Source organism: Falco cherrug, chromosome 1, assembly GCF_023634085.1.
Source record: "Falco cherrug isolate bFalChe1 chromosome 1, bFalChe1.pri, whole genome shotgun sequence".
NCBI lineage: Eukaryota > Metazoa > Chordata > Aves > Falconiformes > Falconidae > Falco > Falco cherrug.
In genome coordinates, this window is record NC_073697.1 from 94,872,687 (window position 1) to 94,891,639 (window position 18,953).

At 41.9% G+C, this 18,953-nt stretch overlaps 2 protein-coding genes across 11 annotated transcripts in view; one reads left to right on the plus strand and one right to left on the minus strand.

The window, feature by feature from the left end:
• Positions 1 to 108: 108 nt before the first annotated feature.
• On the minus strand, positions 109 to 13,876 carry USP30 (ubiquitin specific peptidase 30). Of its 3 annotated transcripts, none has more exons than XM_055708464.1 (13): positions 13,728 to 13,876; positions 13,347 to 13,456; positions 12,281 to 12,463; positions 10,954 to 11,057; positions 10,032 to 10,130; positions 9,297 to 9,339; positions 8,958 to 9,052; positions 8,188 to 8,247; positions 6,976 to 7,062; positions 6,281 to 6,361; positions 5,081 to 5,300; positions 4,288 to 4,396; positions 109 to 3,188 (listed from the first exon to the last, which is right to left on the minus strand). In XM_055708464.1, exons 1-13 carry the CDS (start codon positions 13,796 to 13,798, stop codon positions 2,924 to 2,926), a joined length of 1,527 nt encoding a protein of 508 aa, XP_055564439.1. In that variant the 5' UTR covers positions 13,799 to 13,876; the 3' UTR covers positions 109 to 2,923. The 3 variants fall into 3 exon arrangements, with proteins under 3 accessions (XP_055564439.1, XP_055564455.1, XP_055564445.1); XM_055708480.1 differs by having other exon boundaries at positions 13,540 to 13,858; XM_055708470.1 differs by lacking the exon at positions 6,281 to 6,361.
• Positions 13,877 to 14,002: 126 nt separating this feature from the next.
• SVOP (SV2 related protein) overlaps positions 14,003 to 18,953 on the plus strand; it is a 28,915-nt gene continuing 23,964 nt past the window's right edge. For 5 of the 8 annotated variants that reach the window (XR_008731950.1, XR_008731955.1, XM_027797848.2 and 2 more), the window contains exon 1: positions 16,998 to 17,416. Coding sequence is in view for 5 of the 8 variants with exons in the window: in XM_027797848.2 (XP_027653649.1) it covers positions 17,163 to 17,416 (254 nt within the window). In the remaining 3 variants the exon portion in view is untranslated. The other 3 variants (XM_027797852.2, XM_027797851.2, XM_055708518.1) reach the window with 3 other exon arrangements.

Consider the following 18,953-nt stretch of genomic DNA (forward strand, 5'->3'; position numbering starts at 1 on the left):
CTTCTTATGCAGATAATGTAACATGCTGCTTCTGTCTCATATACCAAATGCAGTTTGGCTTATAGCTTGGTCTTTGTTTCAAGACATTACCACACGTGAGCAGCTACCTTTTTCTAGTAAGTTTGTTCATTTATTGCTACTGTACAGTTACAAAAATACCCTGAAGTGAAAATGCAACTTCAAACAGCAGTGCAGTGGTTTGACTAGAATTTCATACCTTTTTAAATAATGCACAAAAGACGAGAATAATCCAAACACAGAGATGTCATCCTGGCGGTCTTATGGTTTTTAACCCTTCACATTTTATTGATACTTTCTCCACCATGGAAGCCTATGAGTAACAAGTGACAGTGTTTGATGAGCCTCACATGCCTGCACAGAGCCAAATGACTTTGAAAGGTGAGGGCTGGGTGGCAAACATCTGCAGAGGTCTTGGATGCTCACAGGAGGCTGGGAGGATCTAGCACAGCTCAGGACCAGGACAGAAGTGCTGATACTTGCTCCCTTCCTCACACTGAGGGCTAAGCCAAGACAATCTACTCCTTCCTAACAGTGAAGGCTAGAACAAATGCTGACTACACCCCCCCTCATTTTTACAGCCCTTGAGGAAGCTTTCAGTGTAAATCTGCAGCTGAGTGAAACTGAGCAATTTATCAGTGTCGTACAGCGACTGCACTTCCCTTCTCATCAAACCAGCCCCTACTGGAAAACAGCTCAACACAAAAGAAAAATACATCGAACGTGCAAGCTTGCAGTAATATGCGGCTTTATGTCCCTGTTACAAGCTGATAAATTTAAGACTTGGTCCACCATGTGTGTATGTTCTGACCCAGCTCCAGCATTACTGCTTTCTAAAGTGACCTGTTCAGATGAACACCTCAAAAATTCAGTTAAAAACTCTAAACAGATCCTGTTGAGAACAGGTATTGCAGAATATACACTGTTGGCAGTGGAAATGGTTTGGAGTTCTGAGGTACAAATGGTAGATTTGCTGGAACAAGTACTTTGCACGATATTGGGTTGTCTTTTTCTTAGATGACACCCAGCAGTGCTTTACAGAGCTCCTGCTGCACACCTGTGCTGCCCAGAATGGAGGGCTTTCATCTTCGGCAAGGCCATTAGGTCTTAGTTCAACGGCCAGGGCATCTTTTGCATTTTGAATCTTTCTAGGTTTTTTTGTTTGTTTGTTTTTCTTGTTGTTTTTCCATAACTTAAAATAGAAAGGTTAAAACCATGCTACTGCTAGCCTAGCAGAGAGGGGGAGACTTCTCAGGAGCTAGTAGGTTAGTGGATTTATAAAGACTATTTTACATACTACGAGTATTACTCGGAGCAGGAACTGTGATCCATACTCTGGACTGAGGAGTTGTGTAATTTTGCATATATATCCATCACCGCTCCTATTTTGGCTGGTTTTGAGCCTCCCATTAAGGAACTCTGAACACCTATGAGCTTTGGGCAGCAATATAAATACATAAGGTACAAAGTTGCCCTAAAAACCCCTATTAATACGGCTGTTATCATTTGAAAACTCCGTTGCTGTTTTACACAGAAAAAGCTTGTCTGATGAATTACACTCTACTCCTCCAAGCTTACAAGGATAGAAAAGAGCTAAAAATAGCCTACATACTTTATTCCTGGTAATTTAAAAGCAGTCAAAAGAATGATTTTTGCTGCTTCTCCCACCAGCACTTTGTTTGGAATTTATTATTTTTTTTACACAAACAATCTAGAGCAGCAAAGTACACCTTACTTCTATTTATGTGGCAATCAGTATCTAATGCAGTGACACCAGCCTTTCCAGACTGCTGTACTATTTTGCAAGGCAGGTGCCCACCAGTCCCGATCACGTATACTGTTCACTTAATGAGGATGCTTGGGGTTGCTACATCTCAGCTCACGATCACCACCGGTACAAGCTCTAAAGCTCAACTGCAAGCCAGACAGCATGTATCTGAATGGTTGGTGAGAAATGGCAGTTTTCAGCATTAAAACAGGACGGGCAAGTCGAGAACACCAATTACAGTAGCCTTGAAATCACAGCATTAAAAGTTGTAGTCGATACTACAAGCAACCATATTCAACAGTTTCATAGTGACTAAGGAAATTATAATACTGATTGCTAGCAAATGTCTTTTGATTTCAGTTATATTCCAAAGATACCGAGCAATAAATCAGGGCCTCAGCTCTTCATAGATTAAAAAAAAAAAAAATTACCTTTTCTCCTGGAAAAAAGAAACTGCACTTTGAATCAGAAGAAATACTTCTGTGATGTATAAGGAACTAAAATATTAGGAAAATTATGTGAATAGGGAAGTCTTTTTTTGGATCGTGCATGTTATGCAGAGATGCCTTACTTCATTTATTAGCTGGGATACCAAGAGAAATCTGATTCCATTTTGTAGTTCATCCCGTTATCTTGAGACATTTACCAGAATGCAACAAACACGCAGTGGACTCAGACAATGGTAATGTAGGTATTCAAATAAGCTCAAGGCACTTTGTTTCTTAAATTCATTGCCTTTGATAACAGTAGCTTCCCATCAACTGCTTCTGGGGCTCTCCTGTTCAGAAACATCTGCAGTGAAAGGTATAGGATTAAGCATCTCTCTGAAAATTCACATAGGTGTCAGAATATGGAATACAGCCTTGGGAAGTCTGTTTCAGAGCTGTGATGTTGACAAAACTATCACCTAACAGAATAAATGCTCCTCTAATACAGATAGACTTTGGACTGCACGATGTTAGCAGGCCAACTTTGGGTAGCGTAATGTTGGTACGAAACACCACTCCCAGCAGGAGCCAGCCATTGCCATAGAGGGGAAGGTTAAAGGGCTCATGGTGGGTTATTTGCATAACAGACAGGAGGTGCAGCGTAGATCTCATTAAAGGAATTTTGTCAGTTTTTGTCCTTCTCTCTGAATCACTCTTCAGCCCTCAACTCCACACTTTGGTGCTGTACCCTCGAGTGAACACGCTCATAAAAAAGCAAGTAAGCGCTAGAAGAAAGGACTTCCTGCAAACTAGCTTTGCGAACGGTGTCATCTGAAATCCATAGCCACTGACTGCTGACAGAGAGTGGGTTCTTAGGAGAAGGTGGAGAGCGGCGATAAGTCACAAAGTGTCCAGAATGCATGTCTCCGTGATGAACTACAACTGCCATCAGACGGTAAAGGTACACGGGGGAACTGAAGGACAAAGGAGAAAAAGGAAAGGGTCAGCAGCCCTCATGGATTGCACACATACCAGAAGCAGCCCCAGTTGCTTTGTCTTCAGTTGCAATTTCTTTTTCGAGCAAATAGATGGCTCCATAAGACAGTCACTGTCTCACAATTACTTTTCTGTATACCAGGTCTTTGCTGCAGTGCTGCCTTAATCTATTATTGAGAAAACCAAACCATTTATTTTAAAAGTTTATGCTGCAGAGAGCTACTACATTTTGTACAGCTTAACCACCTTTAGTTTTGCAATAGCGTTTTCCATCAAACCTACCAATGTGTCGGTATGTAGTTCTTAAAGCACTGTTACTGGAACGAAAAGCTATTCTAAAATAATATGCTTTTAACTGGAAAGAGGTGAAATGGCAGCAGGTAACCCACAGGTAACAACAGATGCACTTTCAAGGACTTGCTCTACAACTGTCTTTGTAACAAACATCTGGCACAAACCGCTTCCAGGCTTCGTATTTCACACAGTGACTGTGGGAATTGTCTTCCCCACTGGGAAAATACGCAGTGGCAGGTAGAAGTGGTACAGAACTAACTATATGTTGGTCACCAGCACAAAAGTAAGTGGATGTTCTCAAAGGCCAAGAAAAGAGATTATCAGGAGAAGCATCAAGGCTGATTTATGAAGTAGAATTGTGGCAGCTGCAACTTATATCAAACTTGTTAAATGTAACGTTTGAAAAACAATCTGTCAGAGATCTATGGATTTCTTTCAATAGTTTTCACTTCAAAATAAGAGGAAAAAAATCAAATGAAGGAGTAGAGCAAAACATCAAGAATAAGATTATGGCTATTCAGAAGGATTATTTACTGCACCATGAACCAGGGAAAGGAGATTTTGAGTTTTGCTTGTAATATGCTCTACTCCCTTTTCTAGGAGAGAAATGCAGCCGAAGATAACCACTAAAAATCATCCAAGAAAAAAAGCAAAAAAATTCTGCACAGGAGCTAGGATGGATGTTGAATTCTGTGACTGTGCAGCCTCATAATGCAGACAGAATAAAGAAAGACATAATCTGAAGGGATGGAAATTAAGATGGGGTACAAATTTCTAACTTACCTGCATTCAGGGAATGCAGCAAGTGGAAAAGTTCCCAAGGACATTAAAAATGAGGAGGAGGAGGCACCATTCATAAAGAGCGTTTTAGTACTAGGTGGCTGTTCTGCATCTGTAAGAGAAAGTAGACATTCAGTATTTTAACTTAAATGTGACTATTAGTATTGTTAATAACAGTGCTTCTGTTCCTGTAGTACCTTTCATCACAGAATAAGAAGGTCTTTTCCTTATTTTAATTCATTACGTATCACAGTCCTTTAAGAGATGCAGAGCATAATAGCCAAAGCCAGCGGAAATTGCTTTTACATGACACAAATATGAAAATGATCATGTTCACAAAATCCCAACTAAACAGTATATTCAGCTGCCTAAATGACAGACCTACTACAGCTAGATTTTCTAATTGTTTTTTAAGAAGTCACCATTCCCAGCACTCTTTCTATGCTTGTCCGGAAGCCTTAAGAGATCACTAACAAGATAATCACTAGGACTTACAGAGTTCATCCCTTCATCCCCTTTGGACATAAAACATGAGTATTCTATGCTGTCTGGGATTTTTTTTTGTTTGTTTGTAAGTCTGTTTTGGGTATTTTGTAATATTTAGTAGGATCAAATTATCAAAACTGAACTATGAACTTGGAACAGGGTATCTTAATGCTTGCTGGGAAAGGGATTTCTACCTGTCCTCTTTGCACAGATTCAAATCAAAACTCCTTTTGCGTTCATTTTGCAGATTAGAATGTTTTATTACTGAAATGTTGTAATATCAGATAGATTTTATTTTCAAAATAAATACCTGAAGGTTTTACTGCTATCCCATCCTTTGTTCCTGGCGCTGTCTCTTCAGAGCTTTTCTGATTCAGCTCATTCTGTCTTGATTTATGAACAGGAATGCGGTATTTGTAGATGTCCATGATCAGGAACTCATTGAACTGTACATGTTCGTGACGTTTCAGAGGAGTGCCTTGGTTTGACCAGCTCAGTCTTTGCAGGTGGATACACAAACACTGAGGGAGCTTCAGCAATATTCCATAGAAAAGGAAAATCAAAATACATTTTCAGCGAGAAAAAACAGCTGTTCAAGTTGAAAGCATACTAATGGCACTGGTAAGTCTACTTACATGCTACTATAGCTGCGTGTAAGTTTACTGGCAGTAGTATCCCTAAGACATGACACTAACAACTCTCTCGAGATTTCTGATAACACCACTACTGTTCACTCATGGGGCAGTAGGGTAGATAGCTAATGTTTTCTCCAAATGGAAGAAAAGTCAATAAAAATACAGGTGAGCTTTTTAGGAACACACATGTCAACCTCATCTAGCTTGTTGATCTGAGAGGTAGAAATGGAGATTGGAATTTGTTGGACTGTGTTGTTGTAAGATATTTGCTAATACTTGGTAAGTAATGGCTTTGCACAGTGAGAGTGCCCGGGGAAAAAAGGTCAAGTAGTTATAAACACCTGGTATTCAAAGTCATGCCAGGGTTAACCTCTATCAATAAGTACATAGTATTATTATTAATGGCACCTGAGGCTCTTAATTACTGACCAGTGCCCTGCTGTGCTCTGCATTATATGATTACAGAGCAAAAAATAAGAAGAGCTTCTCACATAAATCACACCTGATGTTTAACACCATATCCACTTGTTTAAACTAGCTGTATTTAGAACGTTTTAAATTTCTTTGAAATGTGCAGTTGCTAAAGATGCTACAAACACTGTATATGCCAGACCTATGAACTTCCACTGAGCCAAACTCAGGTTTAAGTGTTTTGCTGAGTATCAGTAGAATACTCGTTCTTTAAGCTATAGTTTGATGTTTTGCTGAATTTGAGGCCTCAATGCCTACAAATATTTGACAAACAAGCTTACTCTTTAAAGTAAAACACTGAAGTAGTTTAATAGCAAGAAGTGGACATCAAGCAAAGAGATCAAAGAAAGAAATTACTGTATAATAGGATTTAAAAATAGATTTGGAGGGGCAGCTTGCCTCACCTTTCCTAACTTTAATTGCTTAACAAATGTTGTTCTCTGGTTTTCTATGCTCTGTCCATTCAGAGTCCCTTCTGCCTGAATCTGAAATCAGAGGGAAAAAAATAAAGCCATTTGGTTACCTGGTGTATCAGATTAGACAAAATAGTGCAGCTCTGCACACTGCAGACAAAAGCAACTGTCTTACCTGGAACTATGCTCAGTACATTAATTACACCTACAGTTTTCTAGGAACTTTCCTAAAAATTGTTGCCCTATCCTAATGAATCAGAATGCTAAAGCAAAAATCATGCAGAAACAAGCATTTACAGAACAAGCCCAGTCTCCAGGTTTATGTGTAGTCACATACCATTTCTGTTGGTTTTCAAACAAGCTACTTTGGCTCTGTGCCATCATCAAATTACAGGTAACTTAAATGCTGTTTAAAATACCAGAGCAAAAAAAAATATCCCAGATGTTATCTAAATAATACATTTTATTCTGTAATTACCGGGTATTTAAGTTTTGTAATAGTAGTGATAAATAAAGGTTCAAAATATTCTCTTAAGAACTCCCATTTTAAATGTAAGAAATCCCAGGCAGGCTAGAGGCTTTCCTGCAGTCACAATGAAAGGAGCAGAAAACTGTCTGTAGACAGTAGAATTCTGTCAGCAAGCTTAAAACTGACCTAGAAGGTTATATACATTAAAATTACATACTTTAGTGCAGTTGTCACACACAACATCCTTTACAGATTCAGAGGAGATGAAATGATGGAGGCAGTGGTCCAGCGTCATAGGACGACCCTTAGTACGAAAAACCAGAATTATTTACACTAATTTTAGGGTGTACACCACTTAATTTTGTGAAAGGATTTTTCATAGTTTCTGCCATAGAAACTACAGAATTGCAGACTTATTTTTTGATAAAACTGACTAAATGGCTTTGAGTATAGAACACTGATAATGTAATTAACTATGGGGATTCTTCTTTAGCCTGGATTAAACACAGAAAACATTGCAGCCTGTAGGTAAGAATAATAGCTGACTCCCTGTGTCATTCCTTTAGTGGAGTTTTAAACTACAGATTCCTGACCCTGTTACTATTTTTCTCTGAAGTTCCAGCACTTCATGAGTCATTTTATGCATGCTGACCCTCTACATAGGCGAAATACTGCATTTAATTGAATGTAGGCACTCCTTCCTATTCTTCTTTGCAGACTGTACTACATACTGCCAAGTATGAAGGGCATAATCTTCAATGATGGTACAAAATAAAACACAAAAGAGTAGAAGATGTGTCCAAATCCCAATCCTAAATGTTCAGGAGCATATTCTGTTGTTAGGAGACAGAGTTTCCCTGAGTGCAAGTCTTGCTAGCTGTCTGGAAAGGCAAATCACTAGCAGACATTAAGTGACAAACCATTTAGTTGAAAAATGTCCTGCACGTTTTGCCCCCAAAACTGACAGTATTTTGTCATTTGAAGTTTTTCAGAGAGCCAAAAAGAAATTGAGACAATTCCCAGTTGAAATAACTTGATCCAAAAGCCTGTATTGGGTAACTTGTGTACTGTCACCACAGAGACAAGAGCTCCTGGAGGTCACCTTCCCAGACTGCCAGAAACAGCCCTCAGGATATGATGTGGTCTGTTCAAATTACACAGAAAGGACCAAATACTACACCAGGAGAAACAGGAAGTTCTATGAGTGTCAGCAAAGTCATGCTTGTTTTACTAATTGGTAATTTGCACCAACATATTAGTGATAAGGTACTGTATTAGCACTGCAGGACCATTTATAAAAAGGCAAAAAAAAATGAGCTATAGCTACTCATTTACACTTAGGCTGTAGCATCTTCAAAAGGGACTAATGAAGAGAAAGCCACGATGATAAGGCAACACGCAGACTGGCTGGATCACGCATCATACATACCCACACAGCTGCTGGGATGCTCAGGGAGAGACTGTCAAAGGTATCATACCTCACAGGACTCTGCAAGAGAATATTTCATGTCTCCAGCAAGCTAAAATTTGTAACAGTCCCAAACACGCCCCCCAGCCTCACACAAGATGAGCATATGCTCTCTGCTGTCCACAATTATCTGGTGGAATAAGGTCAAAACCACCTGCTCTCCCCAACCCTAGGTACAAGGTGCTACTTAGCCTCTTTCTGCTGAAGCTGCCCCTGCCCACTTAAATTTGTCTGCAAGGTTTGGGAAAATAAAAGTACTAAACATACTCTTATGGTTTGATCTACAAATGAGATTGACTTTCTGTATTTTTTTCTTTATCCAGGTTATCTTCACCTCCTTACTCCAGATAACTAGACCACAACTTAATTTGGCTGCACATGTGCAATCTCAGTACTGCGTGCTGAATGAATAGCTAGTCCTAAAAAGCTACCCACGTGAGTGGATTTTCAGTATATGATAGCTGTGGTACTGAATACTAAATATAGTAAGACAGCTATTATTCTGTCTGGTTAGACAGCTGTTATCCCCACAAAGTGGATCATGCATCAGTGTATTTAGCGATACATTCTTGTTCGTCACAAACGCCATAAAAAGTACCTGAAAAAGTAACAGTCTAAGCTGTCAGTCAGTCCTGCAGACCTTTGGAGCTTAAACCATGTCAAAAACAAGGGATGATATTTTCAGATTGTGCTCTGAGTGTCAGACATTCTTTTTCTTGTCTATGTGTTACCTGGTGTTCACAGTGTTTGCAAACCATGTTGCTGGTCAGCCTTCCGTGAAAAGGATGCTGAGATTTCCAGTGACTTGACACAGGGGGAAGAGACCCTGAAACACAAAAGTTTCAACTTTTATTTTCAATACATCTGTGTATTGATTATAATTCCACATTTTTGGCCCACAGTAACAAAAGTAACTGCTCTAAGGCACGTTCTGTCCCAATAACAAATAATCAATGGGGTTTTTTTTACAGCTGAAGAGATGCACTTCAGTCCAATACAGACAAAGATCAATTAATAAACAAAGCGACTACACTATGAATATCCATATTTCAGAATGGAAAAAAGCATACCTCTTGTTCTGCAGCTTATTTGCTTTTGGGTTATTTCTGGCTGCTACAGAGGAAGATAAAAGGTTTCATTAACTCTACCTTAGAAACCATGAAGTATTAAATATGTTCTTATTTCATCTCTACTATGCTTTTCCGATATTAGAAAAACTGTGGGAGTTTTAGCGTCTCTTTATATTTGAGGAAGGCCAAAAAACCTGGTATGCAACAGATTTATAATTGACAAAAAGAACACTTCTAATGAAATGAATCATTAATCTCTAGAATTCTCTGCCTCAGACTACTAAAGTAAAAGCCTAAGAGATTTTATAAACCTTTTGTATATATTTTAGACAAAAAAAGATGAGAAACTTTCCATCTACATTAAGTGTGGCACTAAACCGGAGGATAAGATAAATTTCATCTCCATGTGGACTATTCTATTAATGTCTATTTTGCAGTTTTCAAACCTCTTTCATGTGTCAGCTCTCACAGATAAGAGTAACTGCTTAGATGGACTAATGCAAAAGCCCTCATAAAGGTGGGATCACTGTAAGGTCAAATACATTCACTCATGAAAAACATTTTTTAACCTTTAGACTGCCTGACCTATTAATTTATATCAGAGTACTAAAGAACAGCTTCATAAACATAATGAAAACATCTCCAGGTTTTAAACACTTTATACTTGACACACTTAGGAATCTAGGCAGGCTATGGAAACCTCTGATAATGAAGTAACATCGGTAAAGAAGTTACCTCCAGAGAATGCACATCAAACAGGTGTGTCACACGTGGCTGACGATCCCGTTCGTCTTCTAATGAAGAAGTAAGGACGTGAAATAGTTCATGAGCATCCTGTCAAATAGAGGCATAAGACTTAGAGGAAGCAAAAGCAAATAACGTCCAAATATACACCGGTACACATATGACTATGTCGTTGTAATAGGAAATGAAAGGAAACATTATTGCTTAGAGCTCACCTTATGTATTAATAGTAATAATTTGTGCATCTGCTGCAGTTTTCCCAAAAAGCTTTCTCTACGAAGCTGAACTTTGCAACAGCACACATTATTGAAAATATTCTGGGCCATATAAACTCACAAGAAACTAAAATACTTGGAGAAGAAAAGAATATTGATTTCAGTAAAAGCCTAATTGAAATCTACGCTGTTTGCTTTGGCCTTGAAATATAAAAGATAGAGTCATATCTTCCGAGTGAGATAACAGAGTTCATTGACCAGCCACACTTAGGGGCTGAAAATACTAAAAACAAGAATTAGAAATCTTGTATGTTACATGTAACTGAATTTGGAAACGTTAGCAGAGTCCACCCCTCCAAGCAGAGCGGCACGTTAGCACAGACCCATTATCTACAGCAAAGTTCGGGCTGTATCTGTGCTGGTTTAATACTACTGGCTCCACTGTACCAAATCTGAAGGTAATTAAGTATGAGGTTTTGAAGCAGCCAGGGTTTCCATGACAAATATCTAAGCAAACTGAAAACACCATTCATCAGTCACATGGTTCTTTTCCTTCACATTTGAAAGCAAACTTTTTGCTACAGCGAAGATTCAGTTTTGACCCTCAGGGCTATTAGTACCACAGCTTCACTTTTCTGTTATTCCGTATCTAAGCACTACGTATGTATCAGGCAGTCTAACTTGAATTCTGTAATCACCTGTTCTTCAAATGATGAGATCTGCCACCTGTACATTCTTAAAACTTCTAGCAGGCAGCTTGCATCCAGGACATCATCTTCTGTTACCTCTTGACAGGATAAAGCTAAAGACATTGCATTTAAAAATGTCAGAAAGAGAAAGAGCCACAATGAACAGTTAGAACACAAATCTGTTTATTTTAGACTGGATGTTACTTAAGCATCATATAATCGATTACAGTGGAGTTATTCTTGATTAAGATACCATCAAGCTAGTATGTATTAATTATGGTTCTTGTCTGACTCAGGCTGACTGCATATATTCTCCTCATCTCATACATAAAGTGAAAGGTTTCTCAACTGATACAAAGAGAATAAATAATATAAACACTGTCTGGAAAGATGACTTTTTACTGGTGCATTGGGTAAAAGTTGGTACTTTGCATGTCACAGAAACCCCAGTATTAATGCCCCATCATCCTTACACCAGCTAAATGTACATGCTTAAGGGGCACAATTTTAAAATGAACAACATCCTGAGACAGGAGAACTTCCAGTGGATTCCCTTTAAAACAAAGCCCTGTGAGAGCCAACAGATTGCTTAAACATTTTGAGTGCCTAAATAGGATGTAACAGATACATGAATTTAGCACAGAGGCAAATCTGAAACCAGTTACCAAGTCGGGCTTAGAGGCTTTAACATTTTTATCCAAGAGCACAGAAGATAATCTCATTCAATAGTCCATATTTTTGGTAAAATAGTAAGCTTGGGAAAAAAGACGTTATTTTATAATGCATTCTTCTTTTATACAGAATTCTGACTGCCCATTTAATTATAATATTTTCCTTTTTCTTCAATTATACTGAGTCTGTATTCATACTGTTTTAACCATTAATACTCTGTGATGAGCAAATACATTAAAGCCTGTGGCAATGGCTTCTGTAACCACATTTTCAGCACCTCTGTTGCCAGATCTGTTCAACCTGCTGGCAAACAGCTTCTTTGGAGCAATGTGTGCAATGCTGGGGGGCGGCTTCTTGCTCACCAGGCGAGTCAAACAAAACCTGAAACCTTTCAGCTGTTGGCCAAGAAACAAACGGCTCTGGGAACACATGCAGTTGGGCCCTGCGTTGCTCAGGCTCGGTACAGTAACTTACTATCTTTTGGATCTCTACCCCTCTGTGAAAGTCGGTTGAACTTGGCCAATGAGTTCAAAGTTAGTAGAGGGAATTTTTTTCATACAAGACCACATGAGCTTCCTTGCTTCAGGAAAGGAGGCTAGAAACGATAACATTTATACTAAATATTTTCTTCTTAGTTTAGCGCAACACAAAAACATTGAAGTACCTCTGAGGAGACGCAGCAAAGTGACCGATAAGTATTGATGCTCAGTGGCCTGGTTCTGGTCCGTCTTGTATTGTGCTGTAAATTCCTCCAGCCACTTGATGAAAGACGGACAGGAAGATAAGCCTTGCAGCAAAGAGTTCATGAAACAGGTGTTTCCTAAGTTAAGAAGGCCAGGTACAAGCCCTAGAAATAGACGAGTAAGAGTTTACACCATGAAGTCTAGGAAAACCTTACTATTTTTCAGTAGCAAGCGTTATGTTAGGTATTAAGATTGAATTATCTCAGTTTACTTGGTACTTGCACCCAATGAAAACTAGAAGACCCTGGTACGTACAACAGCATACTATAAAGTGTTTATATACACGGTGGCCTTCAAGACTTATACCGCTGTAAAATCTTTTTTACATTTTCATTGGAAAATAATCTTTTTTTTTTCCTGACAGGGATGGATTTCTGTCAATACTTCGGTTCCGGATTATCTGCAAGTTAACGTATCAAACTGCAAAACTCTTAGTGATGATATTAAGCGTTGGAGCCCCTTATTGTGCAAGTTTACCGGAGCCCCTGCGGTCACTGCAGCACAGCTGCACGCCTCGGCTCGCTTGGGTGAAGCCTCCTGGGTTGCCCAGGATTAAGCAGCAGGATTTCTGTATGGCTCTGCTTGGCAAGAGCCCTTCACTCCTCTCGTGCGAAATAAGAACATGTTTATTTCTGCATTCCAAAGTGCAAAATAAAGCGCATTACCTGCAGCAGTTCAGCAATGAAGTTATGCCAAGCTACAAAAATATGTCTGTTTTTGTCACAATTTTAGAAAAACGTCGATGGATACAATTAATACATTATGCAAGTCACAAAAATCCTTTGTTCAAGACACGTTTTTCTAAAACTTTGTTAGATTTCTAAGCAGGACAGCGACCAAAATTTTATCTTCAGTAAGAGGAAAATAGCGTACAGAAGCTAATCATGAAAAATAATTAACAGGCGGGTTTCTGACATGCAGGAGAGGCAGGAAAGGCCCAGAAAAATTAACTTTAAGGGGTGTTTTGCCGGGCTGGGGCCCCCCTACCTCTCCTGCGCCGCTTCCTCTCGGTGATGGGACCCCACAGCACGTACATCCCCGCCGCCACCGCGGCCGCCAACCCCCCGAGCACGCCCCAGTTCTTCATCACTTTGTACCTGAAACGGGAAAAAAAAAGAAAAGAAAAAACCAAAAAATCCCCACCAAACCAACCGCTCCCCTCCCCGCGGGGAGTCGCTACCTCAGGTTGCGGGGAGGCGGGTCAGGGGCACGGGGGTGGGGCGGGGGCGGCCGGCGGTAACGTGTGTGTCCGTCCCTGTGTGTCCCCCCCCCCCCGGTATCGCTCCCGGTGCCCGGGCTGGGGAAGGGCCAGTCCTCGGCCGCTGGCCGCCCCCCGCCCCCGTGCCCCCGGCCCCCCGCCCCGCTGACCTGGCAGCCGCGCCGGCCCGCAGCAAGCGCCGCACCGCCCCGTCCGGCTCCGCAGCGCGGCCGGGCAGCATGGCCCCGCCGGAACCGGGGCCGCGCCGGAACCCGCGCCCCGCCGGAACCGGGGCTCCCACGGGCGGGCGGCCCGGCGGGCGCCGGAAGTGGCGCGGGGCCGCCCCTAGCGACGGGCAGCGGCGGGGCCTGCGCCGGCGGAGCTCGGAGCTGGGGAGGGGGGAACACGTAGATCCCTCAGGGAGGTCAGGTTGGGGGGCGGGTTTGCCCCCATCCCCAGGGGCTGGCCCGGAGGAGCGCTGGGCTCGCCGAGCGTTTAAAAGACAGGGCGGCCGGGGGTGGGCCCGGCAGTGCGGGCCGGCAGGCGGGCTCGGGGGTCTTAAAGGCCTTTTCCAACCAAAACGACCCCGTGAAACCATCCACACCACCCCCCGCAAAAAAGGGCAGCCCTCCCCGCCGCGGCTGCCCCGGCCTGCCGGCCTGCCCCTGCCCCTGGGGGAGGACTCCCTCTGCCCCCCGCCGAGCGCCCTTAGCTTTTGGGTTTAACTGATGCGCTTTGGGGTCGCTGAGGCGTTTCAGGACGCGCCGGGGAGCCCTTGCAGGCAGAATGACTGACACATGCAGCTTTTGAGAGCACCTGGAGATGGCAGCTGCTGATCGTGTCTGTGGGCCTGGCAGGTAACAGTCTCCCTCTTTACACCTCCCCAGATTAATCCCAACAGCCTTTATTAGCAAATTTACTGCTGCATCCCGGGTGTCTTTCTGCCCAAGTCCCCGTTTGCCTGGCGGTGCTCCACCTGTGCTGTGCCAGAAGGCTGTTTGCAAGAGAGCAGCCGGGAGAGTAAGGGACTAGATGGCAAGAGGCTGAGAGAAACGGGAGTGACAGACAGAAGGAGGATGTGAAGAAATAATGTCGTCCTGACAGCAACATACCATTCTCATAGCTGTCACACACTTAAATACAGGAGACGGGAGACAAAAGAGTGTGCTTAGAGGACCAAATCTCACACCCTTAACTTGCTGGAAAATTGGATCTTACTTAGTCAAAAAGTAACACGGCTGCTGTATTCTAAAAAGAAAGTCATTGCTTACGCAATGAACATATAAGCTAAAACTCTGCTTGAAAAATGCCATTTTCCAGCAAGTTTGGGGGAGAAGCAACCTAGAGTCTCTGTGAACTCATGTTTTGTGGATAAATCCCATTCTGGAACTCCATCAGGCTGCTCTGCTGAGACTGCTCTGATAAAGGCCCGCAGTGACTGCTATCCTCTGGAAGTCTGGGTTCTGTAGCTCCTGCCACTGTACTGACTTTTTCTACAGGATTTTACCCAGTCAAACAGACCAGACTTCTTGGATCATGTGAAGCATTGAACTATGGTATCTTTAAGCCACATTTTCTGAAAAGGAAACGTAAATCTTGGCCATCAGGAAGGTGCTGGTAGACCAGTTCTATCTACTGAGACCTTTCATTTTTCAGTTGCTGTGGGCCAGAGTGCCTTTCATTCCAAATAAACTGCCTGGATCCTTTATGGTAACAAATACCTGGAACAATGCCATTCTTCAGCCCAAACAAGTCACCACCCAATTCAAAGACAAGTAAAAGGGTGCACAACTGAAGAGTCATGTTGTTTATGGAAATCTGTGTGTCTGCGAAGGATAGGCAGAAAATGGCAAGAGAGGTGAGAAAGAACAGAGCAGGGGAAGAGAGCAAACACGTGTGCAAAACCTATTCTCTGAAAAAGCCTTGTTGTTAATGTTTATGAGAATACATTACAGAACAGAACATGCATGCATTTAATACAGTTAAAATTGGTTCTTATCATGCTTTTAGGGTATTACTCAGTTGCCTAAGCACAGGCATCTCGATCCATGTGAGAGAGCCCTAAGGTGCCTAGGATATCCTCATGGTCCCATGCGATCCACAGCTGGAGGCCACCAGAGATAGACTAAAATGGAGCTGATGTCTATGTGTAGGCATCTGGATTCCACTCCTAGACACAAATACTTCATTAAGAAATTATCCTTGCTATTTTTAAGGAAACTGAAACCCTAGCTAGGCCAGCTGCAAGTTCTTTCTTATAAATACTAAAACCTGTAAAGATTTTCGATATTTAGTGTCACAAACTGAATCTGTGTGGTGGCTGAACAAGTCCCATTCACAAACTGAAGCATGTTTGGTATGTCATAGCTAAGCCCAAGCCTCTTGCAACATCTGTTGTTCATTCCCTGACCTGAATTTGTACAACTTGACTCTTCTTCCTCACTGTAGTGCTTTCACCTGTCTTTGGTGTTGTCCTGTTGATTTCAGGCCCTTTCTCCAATTTGTGAAATTTATTTTAAATTTTAATCACGCCAAATGTCTCCTAGTCATCCTCCTAGCATATATTTCCCCGTTTTCTCCTGCAGACCTCTCTCCATGAAGGATTTTACGTAAATGCAGGCATTTACACGCACAAATAAACTGTCTTCCAACAGAAGGAGAAGGCCTGCAGGAATGAATGTGCCAGGGTGACATCGTATCTTTTCAGGTGCTTTTCAGGTGCGTAACTGAGATTTTTACAAACTAATCTCATTCTGCATCTGAGGAGCACGCGCTTGGAATCCCTATCAGGTCGCTTGAGATCGCATACAGGAACTGTCTGTGGGCTCCTGAAGTGTTCGCTTTAACAATGTAATTTTCTGTGAAGTGCTGACAACATTGAAATCATAGAATCATTCAGGCTGGAAAAGACCTTTAAGATCATCAAGCCCAGCACTGCCAAGTCCCGTCGCCCTCTGGGCCAGTGTCATGCTCCCCAGAAGACCCTTTGCTGTCCTCCGGGGAGCGGATGCATCCAAACCAGCATGGTTCAGTTTTCCTTGTGGACTTCTCCATCCTGCCCACTTGCCTGAAATCCTCCCTGGGGCTGCACCCTGCCGAGGTCGCCAGGCTGGGATCCCGAGGGGACGAGGACCGGCGGTGACAGGGGAGCTGAGCACCAGCCCTGGCCAGGCTGGCAGGCAGCCCCCCTAGAGCAGCGACAGCGAGGGGAGGGAGCCCTGGCCGCCGGACCGCGGCCGCCCCGCCGCTTCTGCCCGCCCTGCCGTGCCGTGCCGAGCCCAGCCGTTCCCGTGCCGCTCGGTGCGGGCTGTCCAGCCGCCCGCCCCTGCCTCCCCGCAGCCCCAGCCATCCCCGCCATGCGAGAGCGATGAGAGCAGCTCCTGCAGACGCAGCCTGGCAATGGAGGATGATTTATTCCAGCTGAGACAGCTGCCGTGAGTAGCACCGATAGGGGAGCGGGGATGCGCAGGATTTCTCCTCCACGGGCTGCAGGGATATTGTGAATCCTGGTGATTTTTAAGGGAATTGTTTCTAGGAAGTGTCTTGGGCCCCGGGAAGCAGGCCATTTTCCTTGTATAGCTGCCTGGGTTCAGCATCCTGGGGGCATGCAGGCACCCATTTGTTATATAAATTCACTCAGTTGTTATTTTTTGCATGAACTTGGTGGTGGTAGAAATAAGGAGGGGTGGAATAAAACTGTGCGAGTGCGGAAAGATTTTTTGAGAGGAAACATTACTATTGCAAGGTGGATTGCATCTGTAAATAACGTTGTGCTAGGGAAGGCATCTTCCTCGGCTTCCTCCTTCATGCCGCGAACCGAGTGCAGATCAGAACCTTTTTTCGCAAAGGTGTGTTTGCGGTGAGTATCATCGATATTTGCTAACTGTATGTTTTGGAGAAGCAGACGTTGCTGCACAAGGAAAATGCTGTTATTTGCGAGGAACTCTTTGCTGTTGGGATGTGGTTGCTGGATCTGTGCAAAAAAGGTGATAAAAGCATTGCTGCCTTTTGACACTGGTATTTCCTTTCCTTTTCATTAATGTAAAATGTTTCCTTTAAAAACAAGGGCATTTCTTCTAATGCTCCATTATCAGGTGCTTTGAAGCATATTCCTATTTATAAATCATTGGCTCTGCAAGGCAGGGAATAAATGCTTAAAGTTGATCTTAAATATTAATGAGCTCATGTCAATGACAGAGCAAACTGTCCCATAACATTTCTAATAAGTTGGGAGAATGGCTACGAGCTCCAGCTATTTTCAAATACTTAATTTGGATGCATTCAGCTTGTCAGTAAAAAGAATAAGACGTGATTTCATTACGCCATTTTTCCTATTTTATTTTTTTTAAAAAATAAACCCAAAACACAGAAAAATGTTCTAAAGTACCTTTCAGTGTCTGTGTAATTAGATGTATTTGGTGGTGTGAGATCTTGCAAACGAATGCAGCTCTCAGATGTCTCAGCTGTGAAGAATTTTGCAAGAATGGAACAGTAAATATCACTGTGTGCTTTTTTCTTCATTGTGTCAATTTGTTTCATAGGTTCCTAAGTGATAAACACTTTTTTTTTTTTTTTTTTAATTTCCTGTGATGAGGACTGTGGCCAGGTAGCTCAGTTTGCCATTGAAGTATTTACAATTTTCAGATCAGTCACTGCTTTTATATAGCATCTGGAACCATTATCTCCAAAATGATCAGTTCTGAAAGTCTACTTCAACAAATATACAAAGAAACAGTAGTACAGGGGATTTGTGATGAGGTACTTCAAGGTCAGTAAGGATTTTATTGGCATGTTTATTTTGCCTTTGGCTTACTAGGGCACTGAAGAGTTCCTAGCATAGGTTGTATGAATGTTTTTTAGTCATAATCCCTTTAGACCTGAAATCTGGGGAAAAGGTGTCCATATACTTCAATGAACTTTGCACCTGGCTTTGAGACTGCTGAAGTTACAGTTATAGTCTTCCATTAAAAAGGTACAAATATAAAAGTTTACTTCCTGTATAGTTAAACCAGGTGCTTGTAAAACTTTTGCAAAGAAGATATGAATGGTACTTTGATATTAGTTGTTGCCCTTGGTAATAAAAATGTTATTTCATGGGCGTAAAAATGTAGTTGTTTGCTGAGAGTATGTATTTTGTAGGTCATATGAGGATTATCTCTTTAGTGATAATTTTAATTATTATAGTGACAATTAAAAAAACAAGTAATAATTACTTGTGGTTATTCTGTAGGGTCAGCAAAAGAAAATTCAAACTGAGGTACTTGCACTGAAGTTAAAAAAACCAATAAGATTAAGAGAATTTAAAACTGAATTTCTCAATGGAACTTAATAGAAACCTGAATTCAGGCAAGTTTCATTGTTTGTTTCCTATAGCTATAGAATGAAGGATCCTCTGC

What these genes read in the sequence shown, in the direction of transcription:
- USP30 (XM_055708464.1), bottom strand. Translation starts at nt 13,798, where the DNA reads ATGCTGCCCGGCCGCGCTGCGGAGCCGGACGGGGCGGTGCGGCGCTTG. An exon ending in TTTGCTGCGTCTCCTCAGAG is followed by an intron (nt 11,058 to 12,280) that starts GTACTTCAATGT and finishes CAATGTCTTTAG; the next exon opens with CTTTATCCTGTCAAGAGGTA. An exon ending in TTGATGTGCATTCTCTGGAG is followed by an intron (nt 9,340 to 10,031) that starts GTAACTTCTTTA and finishes CTTCCTCTGTAG; the next exon opens with CAGCCAGAAATAACCCAAAA.